General features: G+C 39.3%; 1 protein-coding gene across 3 annotated transcripts in view; it reads right to left on the bottom strand.

Annotated features, from left to right (window-relative positions):
* Positions 1-24,000, bottom strand: part of hpo (serine/threonine-protein kinase hippo) — a 304,676-nt gene that overhangs the window by 88,575 nt on the left and 192,101 nt on the right. For all 3 annotated transcript variants that reach the window (XM_070102292.1, XM_070102291.1, XM_070102294.1), the window contains exons 3-6: positions 13,712-13,792; positions 11,273-11,453; positions 9,977-10,204; positions 4,970-5,075 (exon numbers count right to left, since the gene is read on the bottom strand). In XM_070102292.1, coding sequence (XP_069958393.1) covers positions 4,970-5,075; positions 9,977-10,204; positions 11,273-11,453; positions 13,712-13,792 — 596 coding nt within the window. The remainder of the gene's footprint in view (positions 1-4,969; positions 5,076-9,976; positions 10,205-11,272; positions 11,454-13,711; positions 13,793-24,000) is intronic.

Raw genomic sequence — 24,000 nt, 5'->3', positions numbered from 1 at the left:
TATATATATATATATATACATATACATATATATACATATACATATATATACATATACATATATATACATATACATATACATATATATATATATATATATATTTCTTTCTTTCAACACACCAGCCGTATCCCACCGAGGCGGGGTGGCCCAAAAGGAAAAACAAAAGTTTCTCCTTTCACATTTAGTAATATATACAGGAGAAGGGGTTACTAGCCCCTTGCTCCTGGCATTTTAGTCGCCTCTTACAACACGCATAGCTTACGGAGGAAGAATTCTGTTCCACTTCCCCATGGAGATAAGAGGAAATAAACAAGAACAAGAGCTAGTAAGAAAATAGAAGAAAACCCAGAGGGGTGTGTATACATATGCTTGTACATGTATGTGTAGTGTGACCTAAGTGTATGTAGAAGTAGCAAGACGTACCTGAAATCTTGCATGTTTATGAGACAGAAAAAAAGGACACCAGCAATCCTACCATCATGTAAAACAATTACAGGCTTTCGTTTTACACTCACTTGGCAGGACGGTAGTACCTCCCAGGGCGGTTGCTGTCTACCAACCTACTACCTATATATATATATACATTATATATAAATATATATATGTATATATATACTATATATATATATATATATATACTATATACATATATATATATATACATATAAATATATATATATATACATATATATACATATACATATACATATATATATATATATACATATACATATACATATATATATATATACATATACATATACATATATATACATATATATATATATATATACATATACATATACATATATATACATATATATATATATATACATATATATACATATATATATATATATATATATATATATATATATACACATACATACATACATACATACATTAACCACCCAGGGAAGTACTATTGTCCTGCCAGATGACTGTGAAACAGAAACCTGTAACTGTTTTGCATGATGGTAGGATTGCTGGTTTCTTTTTGTCTCATAAACACGCTAGATAACAGGGATATCTTGATACTCCTACTTACACTTTGGTCACACTTCACAGACACGCACATGCATATATATATACATACATCTAGGTTTTTCTCTTTTTTCTAAATAGCTCTTGTTCTTCTTTATTTCTTCTATTGTCCATGGGGAAGTGGAAAAGAATCTTTTCTCCGTAAGCCATGCGTGTCGTATGAGGCGACTAAAATGCCGGGAGCAATGGGCTAGTAACCCCTTCTCCTGTAGACATTTACTAAAAAAAGAGAAGAAGAAAAACTTTATAAAACTGGGATGCTTGAATGTGCGTGGATGTAGTGCGGATGACAAGAAACAGATGATTGCTGATGTTATGAATGAAAAGAAGTTGGATGTCCTGGCCCTAAGCGAAACAAAGCTGAAGGGGGTAGGGGAGTTTCAGTGGGGGGAAATAAATGGGATTAAATCTGGAGTATCTGAGAGAGTTAGAGCAAAGGAAGGGGTAGCAGTAATATTGAAGGATCAGTTATAGAAGGAGAAAAGAGAATATGAATGTGTAAATTCAAGAATTATGTGGATTAAAGTAAAGGTTGGATGCAAAAAGTGGGTCATAATAAGTGTGTATGCACCTGGAGAAGAGAGGAATGTAGAGGAGAGAGAGAGATTTTGGGAGATGTTAAGTGAATGTATAGGAGCCTTTGAACCAAGTGAGAGAGTAATTGTGGTAGGGGACCTGAATGCTAAAGCAGGAGAAACTTTTAGAGAGGGTGTGGTAGGTAAGTTTGGGGGTGCCAGGTGTAAATGATAATGGGAGCCCTTTGATTGAACTTTGTATAGAAAGGGGTTTAGTTATAGGTAATACATATTTTAAGAAAAAGAGGATAAATAAGTATACAAGATATGATGTAGGGCGAAATGATAGTAGTTTGTTGGATTATGTATTGGTAGATAAAAGACTGTTGAGTAGACTTCAGGATGTACATGTTTATAGAGGGGCCACAGATATATCAGATCACTATCTAGTTGTAGCTACACTGAGAGTAAAAGGTAGATGGGATACAAGGAGAATAGAAGCATCAGGGAAGAGAGAGGTGAAGGTTTATAAACTAAAAGAGGAGGCAGTTAGGGTAAGATATAAACAGCTATTGGAGGATAGATGGGCTAATGAGAGCATAGGCAATGGGGTCGAAGAGTTATGGGGTAGGTTTAAAAATGTAGTGTTAGTGTTCAGCAGAAGTTTGTGGTTACAGGAAAGTGGGTACGGGAGGGAAGAGGAGCGATTGGTGGAATGATGATGTAAAGAGAGTAGTAAGGGAGAAAAAGTCAGCATATGAGAAGTTTTTACAAAGAACTGATGCAAGGAGGGAAGAGTATATGGAGAAAAAGAGAGAGGTTAAGAGAGTGGTGAAGCAATGTAAAAAGAGAGCAAATGAGAGAGTGGGTGAGATGTTATCAACAAATTTTGTTGAAAATAAGAAAAAGTTTTGGAGTGAGATTAACAAGTTAAGGAAGCCTAGAGAACAAATGGATTTGTCAGTTAAAAATAGGAGAGGAGAGTTATTAAATGGAGAGTTAAAGGCATTGGGAAGATGGAGGGAATATTTTGAGGAATTGTTAAATGTTGATGAAGTTAGGGAAACTGTGATTTCGTGTATAGGGCAAGGAGGAATAACATCTTGTAGGAGTGAGGAAGAGCCAGTTGTGAGTGTGAGGGAAGTTCGTGAGGCAGTAGATAAAATGAAAGGGGGTAAGGCAGCCGGGATTGATGGGATAAAGATAGAAATGTTAAAAGCAGGTGGGGATATAGTTTTGGAGTGGTTGGTGCAATTATTTAATAAATGTATGGAAGAGGGTAAGGTACCTAGGGATTGGCAGAGAGCATGCATAGTTCCTTTGTATAAAGGCAAAGGGGACAAAAGAGAGTGCAAAAATTATAGGGGGAGAAGTCTGTTGAGTATACCTGGTAAAGTGTATGGTAGAGTTATTATTGAAAGAATTAAGAGTAAGACAGAAAATAGGATAGCAGATGAACAAGGAGGCTTTAGGAAAGGTAGGGGGTGTGTGGACCAGGTGTTTACAGTGAAACATATAAATGAACAGTATTTAGATAAGGCTAAAGAGGTCTCTGTGGCATTTATGGATTTGGAAAAGGCGTATGACAGGGTGGATAGAGGGGCAATGTGGCAGATGTTGCAGGTGTATGGTGTAGGAGGTAGGTTACTGAAAGCAGTGAAGAGTTTTTACGAGGATAGTGAGGCTCAAGTTAGAGTATGTAGGAAAGAGGGAAATTATTTCCCAGTAAAAGTAGGCCTTAGACAAGGATGTGTGATGTCACCGTGGTTGTTTAATATATTTATAGATGGGGTTGTAAGAGAAGTAAATGCGAGGGTCTTGGCAAGAGGCGTGGAGTTAAAAGATAAAGAATCACACATAAAGTGGGAGTTGTCACAGTTGCTCTTTGCTGATGACACTGTCCTCTTGGGAGATTCTGAAGAGAAGTTGCAGAGATTGGTAGATGAATTTGGTAGGGTATGCAAAAGAAGAAAATTAAAAGTGAATACAGGAAAGAGTAAGGTTATGAGGATAACAAAAAGATTAGGTGATGAAAGATTGGATATCAGATTGGAGGGAGAGAGTATGGAGGAGGTGAATGTATTCAGATATTTGGGAGTGGACGTGTCAGCGGATGGGTCTATGAAAGATGAGGTGAATCATAGAATTGATGAGGGGAAAAGGGCGAGCGGTGCACTTAGGAGTCTGTGGAGACAAAGAACTTTGTCCTTGGAGGCAAAGAGGGGAATGTATTAGAGTATAGTTTTACCAACGCTCTTATATGGGTGATGAATGTTGCAGCAAGGAGAAGGCTGGAGGCAGTGGAGATGTCATGTCTGAGGGCAATGTGTGGTGTGAATATAATGCAGAGAATTCGTAGTTTGGAAGTTAGGAGGAGGTGCGGGATTACCAAAACTGTTGTCCAGAGGGCTGAGGAAGGGTTGTTGAGGTGGTTCGGACATGTAGAGAGCGAAACAGAATGACTTCAAGAGTGTATCAGTCTGTAGTGGAAGGAAGGCGGGGTAGGGGTCGGCCTAGGAAAGGTTGGAGGGAGGGGGGTAAAGGAGGTTTTGTGTGCGAGGGGCTTGGACTTCCAGCAGGCATGTGTGAGCATGTTTGATAGCAACAGCACTTGACATGCTGTTGGAATGTGAGCAGAGTAACATTTATGAAGGGGTTCAGGGAAACCGGCAGGCCGGACTTGAGTCCTGGAGATGGGAAGTACAGTGCCTGCACTCTGAAGGAGGGGTGTTAATGTTGCAGTTTAAAAACTGTAGTGTAAAGCACCCTTCTGGCAAGACAGTGATGGAGTGAATGATGGTGAAAGTTTTTCTTTTTCGGGCCACCCTGCCTAGGTGGGAATCGGCCAGTGTGATAATAATAATAATTATAATAAAATATATACACACACCCCTCTGGGTTTTCTTCTATTTTCTTTGTAGTAGTTCTTGTTCTTGTTTATTTCCTCTTACCTCCATGGGAAAGTGTAACAATTCTTCCTCTATAAGCGAGCGTGTTGTAAGAGGCGACTAAAATGCCAGGAGCAAGAGGCTAGTAACCCCTTCTCCTGTATATATTACTAAATGTAAAAGGAGAAACGTTCGTTTTTCCTTTTGGGCCACCCCGCCTCGGTGGGATATGGCCGGTGTGTTGAAAGAAAGAAGAAAGAAAATACATATTCTGAGTTATTAATACTGCATGATAAAAAATAATGACTGGACCTTGGAAACATTATTATTATATAGGGGTATAATAACATGTAACTGCTTTTTCAGAACTTGTATCTATACACAAAAGTACTATTATTTGCTCTCTTGCTCCTAAGAGCAAGAAATGTACAACAAAAACATTAATAAAAAGATGTCAATAAGGTGTTTACAAATCCAATATTCCTCTTCAGAAATTCACATATTTGTATACTCAGATATTACCTAAACTCCATATATCCGCTACACAGTCGTAACCTATTTCCTGAATCACCTCTGGGGCCATCCAGAACGGAGTGCCTATCACAGTGTTTCTTTTGGCCATCGTGTCCTGAAAAGATATGCATATTAGTAACATAAATAATCTCAGATATTTGGTATCAAAAAAATTGATTTCTAGGTCTTAACTACTGAGGCAAATTTATTATTATATTTACAAGATACACACTAAACCTACAAGGGTTATAGCACCATTCAAAAAGGAGGTTATGAGGTTTGTTCCAAGGGATGAATAGCTCTAATTCCTTGGATCAAAAATACTTAACCTGCATCAAGATACCTCACCCCCTCTTGAGTGGAATCAATGAAGCAGTGATTTACTTTTTATTTTAAACAGAGCTCCCCTTCTACTAGACTATGAAAACAGCACAAACTCAGTTCTTAAGAAGTGTTAAATAAGAGAAAGATGAGGAAAAAAAAGAGGAATAAAAAAAAGAAAGGGAAGAAATGTTTAAAATTTAAAAAGAACTAGGGCAAAAAGGACATTCAGATCTCTATGCAATAAAAAATTATCCCTTTGAACACATGAACACACCATCAAGACTTAGTATGAATAGTTGTTACTTAGGAAGGGGAGCTTAGTTTTAAATATATTTACAAATGACAAGTATACATTTAAAACTTCTCCATGGGGAAGTGGAGAGAAGAATTCTTCCTCTAAGTCTAAGCCATGCGTGTCATAAGAGGTGACTAAAATGCCAGGAGCAAGGGGCTAGTAACTCCTCCTGTATAAATTAGTAAATGTGAAAAGAAGCAAAACTTTCTGAAAGCATTTTTTTTCTTTTTATGGGTCACCCTGCCTTGGTTGGAGACAGCGGGCGTTAAAAAAACATTGAAATTAAGTCCCCCCCTTCCCTAGTAACAACCATTCACACTGTCAATAAAACAATCAATACAATCACTCTGGATTAAAATATCCCAGAGAAGGAGGGGATCATCAATTGATGTAAATAAAAAGGAAAAATGTATCAAAAGTACTGTAGGTCATGCTTGTACATGTGTGAAGGATGATTCTGAATGAAGCATATAGGAGCAGAAGGTTACAAGCAGAGAAAATGTTCTTATTTTTTTTTATTATCACACCGGCCGATTCCCACCAAGGCAGGGTGGCCCGAAAAAGAAAAACTTTCACCATCATTCACTCCATCACTGTCTTGCCAGAAGGGTGCTTTACACTACAGTTTTTAAACTGCAACATTAACACCCCTCCTTCAGAGTGCAGGCACTGTACTTCCCATCTCCAGGACTCAAGTCCGGCCTGCCGGTTTCCCTGAATCCCTTCATAAATGTTACTTTGCTCACACTCCAACAGCACGTCAAGTATTAAAAACCATTTGTCTCCATTCACTCCTATCAAACACGCTCACGCATGCCTGCTGGAAGTCCAAGCCCCTCGCACACAAAACCTCCTTTACCCCCTCCCTCCAACCCTTCCTAGGCCGACCCCTACCCCGCCTTCCTTCCACTACAGACTGATACACTCTTGAAGTCATTCTGTTTCGCTCCATTCTCTCTACATGTCCGAACCACCTCAACAACCCTTCCTCAGCCCTCTGGACAACAGTTTTGGTAATCCCGCACCTCCTCCTAACTTCCAAACTACGAATTCTCTGCATTATATTCACACCACACATTGCCCTCAGACATGACATCTCCACTGCCTCCAGCCTTCTCCTCGCTGCAACATTCATCACCCACGCTTCACACCCATATAAGAGAGTTGGTACAACTATACTCTCATACATTCCCCTCTTTGCCTCCAAGGACAAAGTTCTTTGTCTCCACAGACTCCTAAGTGCACCACTCACTCTTTTTCCCTCATCAATTCTATGATTCACCTCATCTTTCATAGACCCATCCGCTGACACGTCCACTCCCAAATATCTGAATACGTTCACCTCCTCCATACTCTCTCCCTCCAATCTGATATTCAATCTTTCATCACCTAATCTTTTTGTTATCCTCATAACCTTACTCTTTCCTGTATTCACCTTTAATTTTCTTCTTTTGCACACCCTGCCAAATTCATCCACCAATCTCTGCAACTTCTCTTCAGAATCTCCCAAGAGCACAGTGTCATCAGCAAAGAGCAGCTGTGACAACTCCCACTTTGTGTGTGATTCTTTATCTTTTAACTCCACGCCTCTTGCCAAGACCCTCGCATTTACTTCTCTTACAACCCCATCTATAAATATATTAAACAACCACGGTGACATCACACATCCTTGTCTAAGGCCTACTTTTACTGGGAAAAAATTTCCCTCTTTCCTACATACTCTAACTTGAGCCTCACTATCCTCGTAAAAACTCTTCACTGCTTTCAGTAACCTACCTCCTACACCATACACTTGCAACATCTGCCACATTGCCCCCCTATCCACCCTGTCATACGCCTTTTCCAAATCCATAAATGCCACAAAGACCTCTTTAGCCTTATCTAAATACTGTTCACTTATATGTTTCACTGTAAACACCTGGTCCACACACCCCCTACCTTTCCTAAAGCCTCCTTGTTCATCTGCTATCCTATTCTCCGTCTTACTCTTAATTCTTTCAATTATAACTCTACCATACACTTTACCAGGTACACTCAACAGACTTATCCCCCTATAATTTTTGCACTCTCTTTTATCCCCTTTGCCTTTATACAAAGGAACTATGCATGCTCTCTGCCAATCCCTAGGTACCTTACCCTCTTCCATACATTTATTAAATAATTGCACCAACCACTCCAAAACTATATCCCCACCTGCTTTTAACATTTCTATCTTTATCCCATCAATCCCGGCTGCCTTACCCCCTTTCATTTTACCTACTGCCTCACGAACTTCCCCCACACTCACAACTGGCTCTTCCTCACTCCTACAAGATGTTATTCCTCCTTGCCCTATACACGAAATCACAGCTTCCCTATCTTCATCAACATTTAACAATTCCTCAAAATATTCCTTCCATCTTCCCAATACCTCTAACTCTCCATTTAATAACTCTCCTCTCCTATTTTTAACTGACAAATCCATTTGTTCTCTAGGCTTTCTTAACTTGTTAATCTCACTCCAAAACTTTTTCTTATTTTCAACAAAATTTGTTGATAACATCTCACCCACTCTCTCATTTGCTCTCTTTTTACATTGCTTCACCACTCTCTTAACTTCTCTCTTTTTCTCCATATACTCTTCCCTCCTTGCATCACTTCTACTTTGTAAAAACTTCTCATATGCTAACTTTTTCTCCCTTACTACTCTCTTTACATCATCATTCCACCAATCGCTCCTCTTCCCTCCTGCACCCACTTTCCTGTAACCACAAACTTCTGCTGAACACTCTAACACTACATTTTTAAACCTACCCCATACCTCTTCGACCCCATTGCCTATGCTCTCATTAGCCCATCTATCCTCCAATAGCTGTTTATATCTTACCCTAACTGCCTCCTCTTTTAGTTTATAAACCTTCACCTCTCTCTTCCCTGATGCTTCTATTCTCCTTGTATCCCATCTACCTTTTACTCTCAGTGTAGCTACAACTAGAAAGTGATCTGATATATCTGTGGCCCCTCTATAAACATGTACATCCTGAAGTCTACTCAACAGTCTTTTATCTACCAATACATAATCCAACAAACTACTGTCATTTCGCCCTACATCATATCGTGTATACTTATTTATCCTCTTTTTCTTAAAATATGTATTACCTATAACTAAACCCCTTTCTATACAAAGTTCAATCATGGAGTAATATGGAGTAATTGTGGACTACAGTATAAATATTATGAAAAGAAAAGAAAAAATCATAAGATGGTGTACTGGTATGAAAGGAATAATTCTAAGAGCAGAAGAGGGAGTGTTGAGGCTGTTTACTCGTGTATGAATAATAGTGCGAAATAGGTTAAACCTTGCATAACTCTAGGGAGGAATATATGCTGAGATTTATCGTATTTCTGGGAAAGTGTTACCAAGATGTAGGGCCCTCAACTAACCAGGTAAGCACATGTGAACATGTTAGATTAGAGTAAGTGGAGAATGGTTTTCTGCATTTGTTGTGGTGTGAAAGTGTACGCACATTAATCTCTATCACAGAAATTAGGGAAACTTGCTAGATGGACTGAGTTTTGAGAGTAGGAAGTATACAATGAATGTATTCTTAATGTCAAATGGAGATGTATAATTTGGTGGGTATGGTCTGGTGATTTTCAGGTAAGACACCAATCCCTATACAACACTTTGACTTAATCTCATCACCTTGCTCTGTCTACATTTAATTTCAAGATCCTTTCTTTTAAAAATCCTCCTAAACTTGCCTACCAATTCCTGTAGTTTCTCTTCACAAACTCTTGATAGAACTGTTTTATCTGCAACAGGAATTTTGCAAACTCCCATTTGTAATCTGATTTACCTCCTCTTGGGATCTCATGTTCAATGCACACTGGCTCTCAGTCACAAAAGTGAAATTTGAGCTAGAAAATCATGATACAGAAATGCATAAACAATTAAAGAGCCAAATTCTTGAGAATGACATACAGCACAGGTGAGTGACCTTGGCCATTTCTTCAGTGAAACATTCCACAGCCGTGCCAACACTATCATGACACTACCCAACACTTGCCAAAATTATCAACATGCTTGACAAGACTTGTCATTTACAACCCCTTTTAGGACCTATTAAATTAATAACTCATGACTACAGCTCAACTAAAATGTTTATTCAGAATCAAGGGTGTTCATATTCTTTTGGCAGGACTCAGTATCTATAAGGTCATACATATACTGTAAGAGAGGAATCAAAATAAAATGAATGATTGCAAATACATGCATTTTACCACAGTGAAAATAGAAAAAAAAACACCTGAGCACTTTCATCTTCAGATGTGTAAGCACATGAAAGCAATCAGGTGTTTATTTCTATTTTCCCTTTTTTTTTGTATTTTTTTAACACACAAAAACAAATACTTACAGACAGTTGACCTGCCACACCAAAGTCTGCTAGTTTAGCATGACCTTGAGTGTTAAGCAAGATATTTCCGGCTTTGATATCCCGGTGAATTTTTCTTCTGAGGTGGAGATACTCTAACCCTCGTAAAGTATCGTATATAACTGTTGCTATTTCTTCTTCGGTGAGTGTTTTCTTCCGTAACCTCATGATGTCAGATACTGAACCAGCACCACAGTACTCCATAACAATCTGAAAATTATAAAATCATTGCTGAAATCTTCAATGTTGTTTCTGTATTAATTTAAAAAATTGGAACCCCTAGTAATTTAGTAAGTAGCATAGCAGTGAAACCTTGATGCATTGTACCAAAATGCCTGATGAAACAGTTGGTCCACTGTATGGAGAGCCTACCAGGCTGTTGGAGTGTGAGCAAGGTTAACATTTTGTGAAGGGATTCAGGAAAACCGGTTAGCCGGCCTGGAGTTCTGGAGGTGGGAAGTATAGTACCTGAACTCTAAAGAAGGGGTTAGAGAGATTTGTTGTTTGGAGGGACATGTGAACTGTCATGTCTGCACACCTCTGGCAAGATGGTGATAGTGTGAATGATGGTGAAAATGTTTCTTTTGCTGGGTCAACCTGCCTCAGTGAGAGATGGCCAGTGTGTTGAAAAAAGAAAATTCTGCATTGTTGTGAGGTGATAAAAGTGGAGTCAGAGTAGCAGTTCTTCTTTAATCATGTCAAAATCTATTACTTTTCACCAGTTTTTGGGTTTTTGTATTGATTTCTTTAATTTACACTGACCTCATTACAACTGAGTAACAAAAGTACAATGATACTTGGGAGAAACAATAAACACAGTTCACTTTGATGTCCACACATTAATATGGTTTTACTTCATTTGCCATGGAAAATATTCCCTGAAATTTTCCTTTAGATTTTCACTCAAATGAGAACACTTTCAGGCTTCCATCAAACTGAACTTGAGTGCTTTACTGTATTTCTGTTCTTACCAGAGGAAATCTTTCTCAGTCCTCTTTCATCCGAAAACACAAGAGTTCCCCCCTTCCCCAAGGATGAGAGTTCACAGTTAAAGAGTGAGAGAAAGAGATATGGTGGGGTGGGGGGGTTTGGGTGTGCGCTCTCACCTATATGTGGTTGCAGGGGTCGATTCACAGCTACTCCTTTCCTCAGAATATTAGAAGTGAGAAAGTTATGGTACCCATACATCAGAATCATAGCTCAGAATATTAGAAGTGAGAAACTTATGGGACCCACATGTCAAAATCATAGCTCAGAATACTGAAGTGAGAAACTTACCCATAGGTCAGAATCTTTGAAGTAGGAACCGTAGTATTTGACAACATGATGGGAGTCGCACTGTTGCATAATGGAGATTTCCTTAATTATCTCCTGTAGATCTGTGTCAATGGGTACTTGTTTGATGGCCAGCACCTGACCTGACTCTTTGTGTAATGCCTTGTACACACTCCCATAGGATCTGCAACAAAAATTATACTGAAAATTATACATGTACAACATCTGGGTATCTTTATTGTAGACATTTTACCATCCAATGGCTTTATAAATACTAATTCAAGGACATAATTGGAAGACAGTAGAACTATATACAAAAGATGGGGTAATCAGTCCCTCAGCCTTGGAGTTGGTGATGAGCATGACTATGGTGCTCTTCACACTAACTCCAAGGCTGAGGGGCTGATTACTTCATTTTTGTATATAGTTCTACCATCTTCCAATTACTGTATGTCCTTGAATTTGTATTTATAAAGCCACTGGATGGCAAAACGTCTACAATAAAGATACCCAGATGTTGCAAGTGTCTATTTTTCATCTTGTCAGTATTACATAATATTCATGTACAAAAATTATACTGATTTATATTACACAATTAGTGAAGTAGAATAAAATTCACAATACTGTGGCTGGAACAATTCAAAATAATTCCACAGTTTGGAGAAGAAACTTTAGATGATGTCTCGCCCTGCTCAGGAAAATTATCAAGGCAAGTCAGAAAATATAAGAATAGGCCACTGTACAGTATTTTAATTTCCATTTATTAATAAAACTTGTAATGAAACTAAGAATTACATCAAGATTTGCTCCCAATATTTTTCAAAAGTTATTAATTTTTTTATATATGATTTTTAATTGTTACTAAATTTCATTTCTTAATTTAGAGGAAGGAATGTCTGCATTGTTCATTCTGAATCCTATTTTGAATTTTTTATATTTTTTAATTTTTGTGAAATTGGCCAGATTGCAAATTTCTGACCACATTATTGGGTAGTTGAAATCGGTAAATAGGCAGTTTCTTGTACCCAGTTGATAGAAAAAATGGAGTTCTAAGGAAATAGCTATGAGTTTGGTCGACTGGAACAATGGAATTAGCCGAAAATAGGGCTCAAAGTGGGCGAAATCGCCAATTCATAAATATCGCGAGAGCGATATTTATGAATCGGCGAGAGCGTAATTCCGTCAGTTTTCCATCAAATTTCGTTCTTTTGGTGTCACTACAATCGGGAAAAGATTCTCTAACATTTCATAAGAAAAAATTTTTATTTTTTTTTTATTTTTGGAAATTTTGCATCACCAGGAGACACCTCAGGATTTGGGGTTGCAACAGTCAAGGAGTTAACCTAAACTTGTTAAAAATTGTCGATTGTGCACTTCATCCAATGACACTTCTATATTCGTTAGTAAGTCTGCAATGATAAGTGTTCCAAAATTCTGGTACTTGTCTTTGAGCTGTCATCTATTCTTGCGATGAGTTTTTCCATGACCTTGTGTAAATTGTGATACTGTGATAGTTAACTGTCTTAGTGCCTCAATCCAGAGGTTGTATCAAAGACATCATAGTGAATTGTAGAAAGAAGACCTGAGCATTTGGGTCCAGAGACAAGAACTGGAGTTGAATATATAGTACAGTACTGTACAATATATGAATAAATATAAATCAAAGCTGTGACCACAAATGCAAATGCATTTGTGGTCACAGTGGTGCCTTTGCTAACCTTCCTATGGTGTAGGAATATACCTAGTTGGATGAATCTTATTGCAGCTAGCTGGCCCAGTGGCTAACACGATGGTCTGGAGTTTTGAGACTCTCTGATTGGGGGTTCTATCCCCTGCCCGTGGTATGGTTTGTTTGCAATTGTGTCACTACAATTTCATGAGTTGAGTTATAGTGAACACATTAACAAGATCATCTCTTCACAGACCCAGAAAATTCTCCTGTGCTCTGCTACCTGAGTGAGCAGAAGATAATCAGCAATAGCAAAATTGGTAGGTTAGCCAAGGCAAGTGTTTTATGGCTTGTATATTGTACCTACATGTTCGATAATCCAATCTATATAAACTTACTAAGCGTGCATACTTAAAATGCACAGATAATGTAACTATGGACCCAAAAACAATGTTGAAAGAATTTCTATAGGGTTAGCACTTAGGTACAAAAAACTAGCCACCTAGATACGTGTGTGAAATAAGACATGCACAGTATTAGGATAATTTACGAAGGAAACGTTTTGCTACAAATGGTCGCTTCAATCCTGAAGAAGTGAGGAGTGAAGTCATTCATGGCACAACATTCCTCAGTAAAACAATTTAATATCCGTGCGTATGGCTTATTTCACATTTGTCAGTATTGTATAACTTATGTTACCCAAACAAATACATAATGCACACAGAAATACAGCCACACTGCAAGTACGACATTTGAGGGATACCATTACTTACCCTTCACCCAATTTACAGATAATATCGAAGACTTCTTCAGGCTGTCGCATGAGCGACTCCTCGCTCAGCTTCACCAGTTCCCTGAAACAACAATATATGCTTAACACACTCACATAAACCACTGAAGCACAATATACAGGAAAGCACATCCAACCAGGTTAAAAAAAATCTAGGTGTTGACTTCACACTTAACATCTCTACAGAAAATGTTTGACAATATTCTATGTATTCTATTAGTGGCATGTGAGACCACGAAAGCTAAAAGCTTTATTACTTAAAATAATCATTACATTTAATAATTTAATCTTCAGACAATTATGTTAAATTTACAGTATATTTTGGCCATAAGATGGTTTTAATAAAAAAATAAGCTCAGTAAGCCCCCCCCCCCCATAATATAATTATGTACAGGATAACCCCCCCCCCCCAGAAAATGAAAAATGTATAATAATGACAAATGTTCAAATTTATTTTTACAAAGTCCAATAAACAACGAAAAAATCATTTAGGCAAACATCAGTGTCAGCTTGGTGTGTTGTTATTGTCGAGTTGAAGGGTTGCAGCCACCCTAAGTGTCTCTCAGAGCTTCTAAATTCTATCATGTAATTCACTACCAGTAACACTAAATACAGTGGACCCTCGACCAACGATATTAATCCGTTCCTGAGAGCTCATCATTAGTCGAAATTATCGTTAGTCGAGTTAATTTTCCCCATAAGAAATAATGGAAATCAAATTAATCCGTTCCTGACACCTCAAAGTACTGAAAAAAAAATTTTTTACCACATGAAATATTAATTTAAATACACACAAACTTAAGAAGACATGTACAATTACATGACACTTACCTTTATTGAAGATCTGGTGATGATGGGATGGGAGGGGGGAGAGTGGATGGTGTTAGTGTTTAGAAGGGGAATCCCCTTCCATTAGGACTTGAGGTGTCAAGTCTTTTTCCGGGGTTACTTCCCTTCTTCTTTTAATGCCAGTAGGACCAGCTTGAGAGTCACTGGACCTCTGTCGCACAACATATCTGTCCACAGAGGCCTGTACCTCCCGCTCCTTTATGACATTCCTGAAGTGTTTCACAACATTGTCAGTGTAATAGTCACCAGCACGGCTTGCAATAGCTGTGTGAGGGTGATTTTCATCAAAAAAGGTTTGCACTTTAAGCCACATTGCACACATTTCCTTAATCTTTGAAGTAGACAACTTCTTCAATTTCTCTATCCCCTCCTCTGGAGCAGTTTCCTCAGGTCTGGCCTCTTGCTGTTGAAGATGATCTTGCAGCTCATCAGTGGTTAGTTCTTCATTGTCCTCCTCCACCAACTCTTCCACATCCTCCCCACTAACCTCCAACCCCAAGGACTTCCCCAATGCCACGATTGATTCCACAACTGGCATAGGCTTCTCAGGGTTAGCCTCAAATCCTTCAAAATCCCTTTTGTCTACACATTCTGGCCACAGTTTCTTCCAAGCAGAGTTCAAGGTCCTCTTAGTCACTTCCTCCCAAGCCTTACCTATAATGTTTACACAATTGAGGATGCTAAAGTGATCTCTCCAAAACTCTCTTAGAGTCAACTGAGTTTCTGAGGTCACTACAAAGCACCTTTCAAACAGCTTTTGTGTAGAGTTTTTTGAAGTTTGCAATGACCTGCTGGTCCATGGGCTGCAGGAGAGGAGTTATATTAGGAGGCAAAAACTTGACCTTAATGAAGCTCATGTCCCCAGAAAGTCACTCTGCCACGTCTGAAGGATGACCAGGAGCATTGTCTAATACCAGGAGGCACTTAAGGTCCAATTTATTTTCCAGGAGGTAATTTTTCACAGCGGGGGCAAATGCATGGTGTAACCAGTCATAGAAAAGGTCTCTAGTGACCCATGCCTTACTGTTTGCCCTCCACATCACACACAAATTAGTCTTGAGGACATTGTTTTTCCTGAACATTCTGGGAGCTTCAGAGTGATACACCAATAAAAGCTTCACTTTGCAATCACCACTAGCATTAGCACACATCAACAGAGTAAGCCTGTCTTTCATAGGCTTATGTCCTGGGAGTGCCTTTTCCTACTGAGTAATGTAGGTCCTGCTTGGCATTTTCTTCCAAAACAGGCCTGTTTCGTCACAATTAAACACTTGTTCAGGTTTCAATTCTTCACTGTCTATGTACTCCTTGAATTCCTGCACATATTTTTCAGCTGCTTTTTGGTCCGAACTGGCAGCCTCACCATGCCTTATCACACTATGTATGCCACTACGATTCTTAAATCTCTCAAACCAATCTTTGCTGGCCTTAAATTCATTCACATCACCACTAGTTGCAGGCATTTTTCTAATTAAATCGTCATGCAACTTCCTAGCCTTTTCACATATGATTGCTTGAGAGATGCTATCTCCTGCTATCTGTTTTTTGTTTATCCACACCAATAACAGTCTCTCAACATCTTCTATCACTTGCGATCTCAGTTTCAAAAACATAGTTGCACCTTTGGCAAGAACAGCTTCCTTGATTGCCGTTTTCTTGGCCACAATAGTAGCGATGGTTGATTGGGGTTTTGTGTACAACCTGGCCAGCTCGGAGACACGCACTCCACTTTCATACTTAGCAATGATCTCTTTCTTCATATCCATAGTAATTCTCACCCTTTTTGCTGTAGGGTTGGCACTAGAAGCTTTCTTGGGGCCCATGGTGACTTATTTTGCAGGTGCAATCACTAAAAACGCTGTGATAATATGAAATGTTCCGATTGTATGATTGAATGGGACCGCGGTGGCTGGCTGGCTTGTAAACACTGGCACCCACGCGCTCAGGCCACAAGTGGACGCGTCTCGAACGGAACGAATCGCGTTGGTCAAGTTTTTTAGTGCTAGTCGAGGCAAAATTTTTGCTTTAAGTGTATCGCTAGTCGGATTTAACGTTATACGATGCCATCATTGGTCGAGGGTCCACTGTATTAAATTTACATCAAAATAACAAATAAAATATTCATGCAAGCATCATAGCCTTTTTTGTGAATCGCCACATACGCTGATGACAAAGAAATGAGTGAAATAGTTAGTCACAATACAACTGTTCAGTAAACCACTGATGAATTACCTGGAGTATACCTGGAGAGGGTTTTGGGGGTCAACGCCCCCACGGCGTGGTCTGAGACTAGACGTCGTGGTAGATCAGGGTCTGATCAACCAGGCTATTACTACCGATTACTGTTACTAAATGATTTTTCATAAATAAAACTCAAAATGCACTGATATCACAATTTCTGATGTAGCCCTATTCCCAGCTGACTTTGCAGAAGTCATTAATAAGATGCCCATGCATGCTGCTCCAGGTCCAGATTTGTGGAATTCCACATTCCTACAAACTAAGAAACCATTATCTTGTGCTTTTAGTATTCTATGGAGGAGAATGGACACAGGTGTCATCCCAGAGTCATTAAAAACCCTTAATATTTCCGTACTTCCCTAAGGTGAGAGCAAAGCAATCATGAAAAACTACAGATTAATAACACATTATTAAACTCTTTGAATGGGTCCTGAGGAGCAAGACTGCCAATTACATGGAATCACAATAACAGACCAATCAGGGCAGCATGGATAAAGCAGATCGCTCCTGTCTTTCACAACTGCTAGATCAATGTGCTAAAAGATAAGCCCAGTGCTGATGCAGTGTGCAATGATTTTGTGAAAGCTTTTAGACATGTGCTACCATGGTGTGACAGTACAAAATGCATGCAAAAGGAATAACTGGTAAGTGGAGAGAGAGATATTTAACCTCTTAACAAACAGAGCCTATAATAGTAATAAACATAGTTAATTAAGTTGGAGGCTGCCAGAGTGGAAAGTTGTGTTCCTCAAAGCACAGTACTGGCCTACTTGTTTCTCGTTCTTATAGTATCTGATAGATAAGGAAATATATCATAACACTGTTTCATTCTTTGCTGAATACTGTATATCATAATTTCTTGAAGAATAGCATCCATCTTCAGGCAAACATAATCCAGATTACAATATGTTCAATGAGGACAAATTTCAGTTGCTCAACTATGGAAAAATGGAGAAAATAATGACTGGAATGAAGTACAAGTCTAACTCTAATCATTCAATGCAGCTAAAGTTTAATGTGTGGGGGGTGGGAAAGAGAATGTTAGAGGATCACACATTCAATGATGACAACACTGTTGCTAATTACTACCACATGGAAAACAATAGGCTGGATAACTAGAATATTCAAAACAAGAAATGCAGAGGCAATGATGATACTCCTCAGGTCACTTGTTCTCTCTAAGATGAAATACTGCTGTATAATGACAGCCACCTTCAAAGCAGGAAAGACTGCAGAGCTACAAAAAGTACAGGAAACTTTCACTGCTCATATACATCCAGTCAACCATCCAAACTACTGCTAACACCTGAAGTAACTCAAACTCGACTCCTTGAACACAGACAAGAAATGTACATCATAATTTACACTCGTAAAATCCTAGAGGGACTGGTCCCAAACATGCACACAAATCACTCCCAATGAAAGCAAGAGTGGCAGATGCAGTTTACCTACAATAAAAATTGGAGCATGATGATTACACTAATAGAGGTAGTTTACTTTTCAACATCCCTCCCTTCATGGGACTGGACAGCAGGGAAAATAATACCCAAAATTGTAGTGAGGTAAAGGTAAGATCAAGGTTGAAGGAAGGGCTGAGGTGGCCCCGAGAGGCTCAAAAAACACCTGAATTCTAACTGCTGTGAGATTCACTACCAGTGTGGTCTTGTAAATAAACTATATAATTCATGTTTATAATTATAGTTAAATAAAAAAAAAAGATGGGAGGAAAGGAAAGAGAGAGAGAGAGGGAGAGAAGAGGGGAGAGGGGGGTGAGAGAGGAGGGGAGTTTGGTGCAGTTAATAATCAGGGGACTATCACTGCACCTGAACAGCTGCTGCACCAAAGTACGAACAGTAAGGACACATCTGTCAGAACTGTAGAGAGATATGGTAGAGGACATGGAAGAGGACGTGGAGGAAAACGTCTACAGCTGTCTCACCTTCCACCAACACAGTAACAAGAAAACATACATCAGATACACAACCATCAGGCTCGCCAGTGGCAGAACCTGCCGATAAATCAGCAGCGAAACACAGGAGGTGCAACAAATATGAGTCCACCCTCCCGGGCACCTAGGCAGTGCTCTCGCTGTCACCAGAGGGGGCACACCACTAACAACTGCCTGTGAGATACCAGGAGGATCAGTGTCAGAAGAAAAAGGAACTTGACAGACAGGACCACCTGTTTAGAGACCTGTTCTCGGAACAAACCAGCAGGATCTGTGAATTCATGAACACACTCACACACTCCTGTCTCAGCCCAACAAGTGGTTTCATGCTTTATACAAGGCCACAGACCTACATCCCAGTAGCTGCCTCGGTACCCTGCCTCTCTCAAAGGCAGGCACCTTACACACCCACTACCTCAAGCTGAACACATCATGAGGAGCCAGTCTATCAGCATCCTGTCAGCCAACATTAGAGGTTTCATTACCAGTGTTGGAGAGCTCTCACAGTTTTGTGAACACTCAACATCCCGACATGCTAATTGTTGTTGAAACATTTTTGGACGACAGGACTCCAGAAAATTTTGCAAGAATTGCTGGTTACACCTCTTAGACGAAAAGAGATAGGGAAGGGCAAGGTGGTGGTGTTGCTATGCACTACTCTAAAGTGTACATGCCCAGTACATTAATGTTGCCATCCCTACTCATCTTGAAATGATATTCTTGAAGCTATGCATAAACACCTCAGTTGCAACATACAGACCCCATCAACTTCCTAATGGAAAATGTGGACTCCCTTCTGCTCCAACACAACTGTCAACATATCATAATTGTTGGTGACCTTAACCAACATCTAATACAGAGGGACTTTGATGACCTTCTTGCAGTGTTTGACATGAGAAACTTTGCTGATTTCCCTACTCACATCTCTGGCTCCTCCCTTGACCCAGTAGGGAGTGACCTGGCAGAAGGTATAGTCACTTGTCAACCCCTCGGCTATGTTGGATCCTCTGACCACAGGGTGAGGAGTCCACAAGCACAGCCTAGCTATGGGAAAGAGGTAATTGGCCAGCCCTATGATCTGAGCTCACCACCACCGATTGGAATGCTCTTCTCCAAGGAGATGTTGACAACCAAGTGAATGCCTTCACTGACACATCCTTAATCTACAACAAGAACACATCTCTCACCGGCAATATGTGACAAAGTCTACGGATCAGTCTTGGTTTGGTTTTAATTATGGAGAGTCATGACGAAGGTATAAGAGACATCCTAATACCTATAACAGGAACTTGCACAGGCAAGCCTGCAGAATTTGGGTGAAGTTCAAAAGTGGGCCATCTCTAAATGGGAGGTGGACACAAAAAGAAAGTTAGCATCAGGTAGAGTAGGTTCCAAAACCTGGTGGTCCCTGGTCAAGGAGAGACAAGGTTATCTGCCTGATGAACTCATTCCACCTCTAAATCGACAGGATGGGACCACCTCTACTAGTAGTCAAGAGAAGGTGGACCTCTTTGCCGAACACTGCTACCAAAATGCAAGTTCCTGATCCAGCAAAGGACCCACCTTGGCTAGCTGCAAGAACTGTGTCAAAGCTGTCAGTGGTGACAATAAGGCAGGAGGAGGTGCATCATCTTCGTACATCGCTTGACCAAGAAAAGGCTGTGAGCCCAAGATTGCTGAGATGTGCAGACCAGCTAGTAGCACCTCTAACTCGCATCTTTCAGCACTGTCTAGTACAGTGTAAATGGCCTTCTCTGTGGAAAGAGGCAAATGTAGTAGCTGTTCACAGAAGAAGAGCAGAGCAGAAATCAGCAACTACATACCAGTGTTACTCCTATCAATCACTGGCAAGATCCTCGAGACAATAATCTCAAGACAAATGACAGAGTTTTCTGACTACCACTCACTACTTTGTGACCATCAATATGGCTTCAGAAAAGGTTATTCTGCTGCTGATCTGTTGTTAAACCTCTCCACTAAATGGCACCAATCCCTGGATGAATCCAAAGTCAGCTGTCTGTTAGCACTGGACATTGCAGGTGCTTTCGACCGAGTGTGGCACCAGGGCCTCGTGGCAAAACTGCAAGCACTGAAAATTGCAGGCTCTACGCTATGTCTCCTCTGTGATTACCTTCATGGTAGATCTCAAAAGGTAGTTCTCAATAGAACAGAATCAGAAAGACATCCTAATGGCGCAAGTATTCCACAAGGAAGTGTGCTGGGGCCACTGTTATGGAAAATCTACTTCAATGACCTTCATCTCATCCCGGAATCTCATGCATATGCAGACGACTGTACTCTGACATTTACTTATCCAAGAGAAGAAATGCCAGCTGCTCTAAGCTACATCAATCACCAGCTAAGAGCTATATTAGCTTGGGGTAACCGATGGTAGGTAACATTTGCATCTGAGAAAACACAAATGATGATGGTGTTCTCTAGGCACCATGATGGTAATGCCGGAGCAGTAGTAATTATGAGTGGGAAAGTGTTGGTACCTGGGGAAGAAGTTGATATCCTTGGGGTGAAATCTGACTCCAAACTGACCATAAAGAACCACGTTGTAAATCTTGCAAACAAGGAAGCCAGGAAGCTTACAGCACTTCGATGTATCTCGCATCTGCTTGACAGTAGGGGTTGCAAGATTCTGTATGAGGCACAAGTACGCTCACAACTTGAGTATGCTTCACTTTCTTAGTTTGCCTGCCTCCCCCCCCCCTCACACCCACAGATGACTCCAACTTCATCCTGTTCCCTACTTGTATGTTTCATACAAATAAAAATGCTTTCAAATGAGCTGATGTAGGTAACAGCTCTTAGCTTGTCAATAAAGTTAGGAATCCTTAACTTGTCAATAAAGCTAGGGATACTTAACCCCGTGTAAAAAGAGAGAGAGAGAGAGAGGGGGGGGGGGGAAGGGAGGGGTAGACAAGGACTGGGGAACAGGGAGGAGGAGATAGGGACGGGAGAACAGGGAGGAGGAGATAGGGACGGGAGAACAGGGAGGAGGAGACAGGGAGGGAGGTAGGGAGAGAGAGAGATAAATGGTTCCCCCATTTCAAGACACTGTCGGAAAATTTCTAAGGCTCCACATTGACAGCTGTCTTAAATTTCAAACCCACATACAGCATATTTCAAAAAAAAAAAAAAAAAAAAGTCTCCAAAACAGTAGGTAACCTTTCTAAGATATGGTACTATGTACTCGAAATCGCACTTGTTGCTCTTTACCACTCTCATCTACCCTTACCTCACGTATGGTATCTGTGCATGAGGGTCAACCACAGCAAATCAACTTAAACCTTTAATTATACAACAAAAATCTGGTGTGAGAATGATTACAAACTCCTGCGCCAAGCAACACATCCCACCGCTATTTAAGAGCTTGAACCTGCTTAACATACAAAATATCCACTTATATTATTGTGCCTACTACATACACAGAACATTATTCTCCAATATAAACCCTCCTCTCAAACTCCTTCTTGAGAACTACAATAGAACGCACTTACATAACACAAGACACAAAATACTCCTTGATATCCCTCGTGTCCATCTCTCCCTATACAAAAATGCAATGCATATAAAGGGCCCTAAGATCTGGAATTCATTGCCTGAAAATACAAAAGGGCCCCTGCTGCCTGCACACCAATTCAAAGCTCTACTTAGAAATCACCTCATCTCCCAAAACTAACAACAAAAACACTATATATTATCGCCACCATCATCAACGCAAAAATGGCCAAACTTTATAAGATTATTTCAAAACTAAAATGGTCTCATTATGTTTAATGTGCTAAAATATAACACTAACTTGTTATTCAACTACTTGTTAATTTAATTACTGCTAAACCACTACTACCTCTGTTGATATATAAAAATCAATGTTCAATTTGAACCAACTATAATATATATGTGTAGTATTAAGTAGTGTGTAAAGCACTATGTTTAGTCTGGGTGAAATGTCTCGGCATGATAGTGACTTTCTTTGTACTTAGAAAATGTCTCGGCATGATAGTGACTTTCTTTGTACTTAGAAAATGTCTCGGCATGATAGTGACTTTCTTTGTACTTAGAAAATGTCTCGGCATGATAGTGACTTTCTTTGTACTTAGAAAATGTCTCGGCATGATAGTGACTTTCTTTGTACTTAGAAAATGTCTCGGCATGATAGTGACTTTCTTTGTACTTAGAAAATGCCTCGGCATGATAGTGACTTTCTTTGTACTTAGAAAATGTCTCGGCATGATAGTGACTTTCTTTGTACTTAGAAAATGTCTCGGCATGATAGTGACTTTCTTTGTACTTAGAAAATGTCTCGGCATGATAGTGACTTTCTTTGTACTTAGAAAATGTCTCGGCATGATAGTGACTTTCTTTGTACTTAGAAAATCAATATTGTTATTATTACACATTTTAAACTATGCATGGAAATAAACTCCTTATAACATGTCAGTCACATATTGTTAACTATGCAAAGAAATAAAAATTTGAATTTGGAGAGAGAGAGGGAGAGGGGGAAGAGACAGAGAGGGAGGGAGGGAGGGAGGGGAGACAGAAAACCCTGTATAAAAAAAGAGAGAGAAATGAATTAGAGGAAGGGAAGGAAGGGAAGGGAGGGGGTTACCTATGTGTATAGTAAACAAAGTGACAGGCAGCAGATGATTCTTGCTGTCAGCTTAGTTAGGCTCACTCATTTTCTTTTAACTATATATATATATATATATATATATATATATATATATATATATATATATATATATATATATATATATATATATATATATATGTCGTGCCGAATATGCAGAACTTGAGAACTTGGCTTAAATAGCAACTCTCATCTTGCCATATAGGACAAGCGAAAATTTGTGTATGCAATAATTTCGCCAAAATCATTCTGAACCTAACGAAAAAAATATATTTCACTGTGTTTATTTAGTATTAAATTACTGTAAACAAATCTAAAATATATTTAGTTGGGTTAGGCTAAAATAAATTGTTCTTGTTATAATAAGGTTAGGTAAGTTTTCTAAAATGCTTTTGGTGCAAAATTATAAATTTTTACATCAACATTTAATGAAAAAAAATATATCTTTAAACGTATAAGAAAAAAATTCAGAAAGGACTTAATTTTAAATGAGTTCTTGCTAATTGACCAGTTTTACATATTCGGCACGACATATATATATATATATATATATATATATATATGTGTGTGTGTGTGTGTGTGTGTGTGT

Source organism: Cherax quadricarinatus, chromosome 81, assembly GCF_038502225.1.
Source record: "Cherax quadricarinatus isolate ZL_2023a chromosome 81, ASM3850222v1, whole genome shotgun sequence".
Classification (NCBI taxonomy): domain Eukaryota; kingdom Metazoa; phylum Arthropoda; class Malacostraca; order Decapoda; family Parastacidae; genus Cherax; species Cherax quadricarinatus.
Note: the sequence above shows the minus strand (reverse complement) of the source record. Positions and strands in the feature narration are given on the sequence as shown.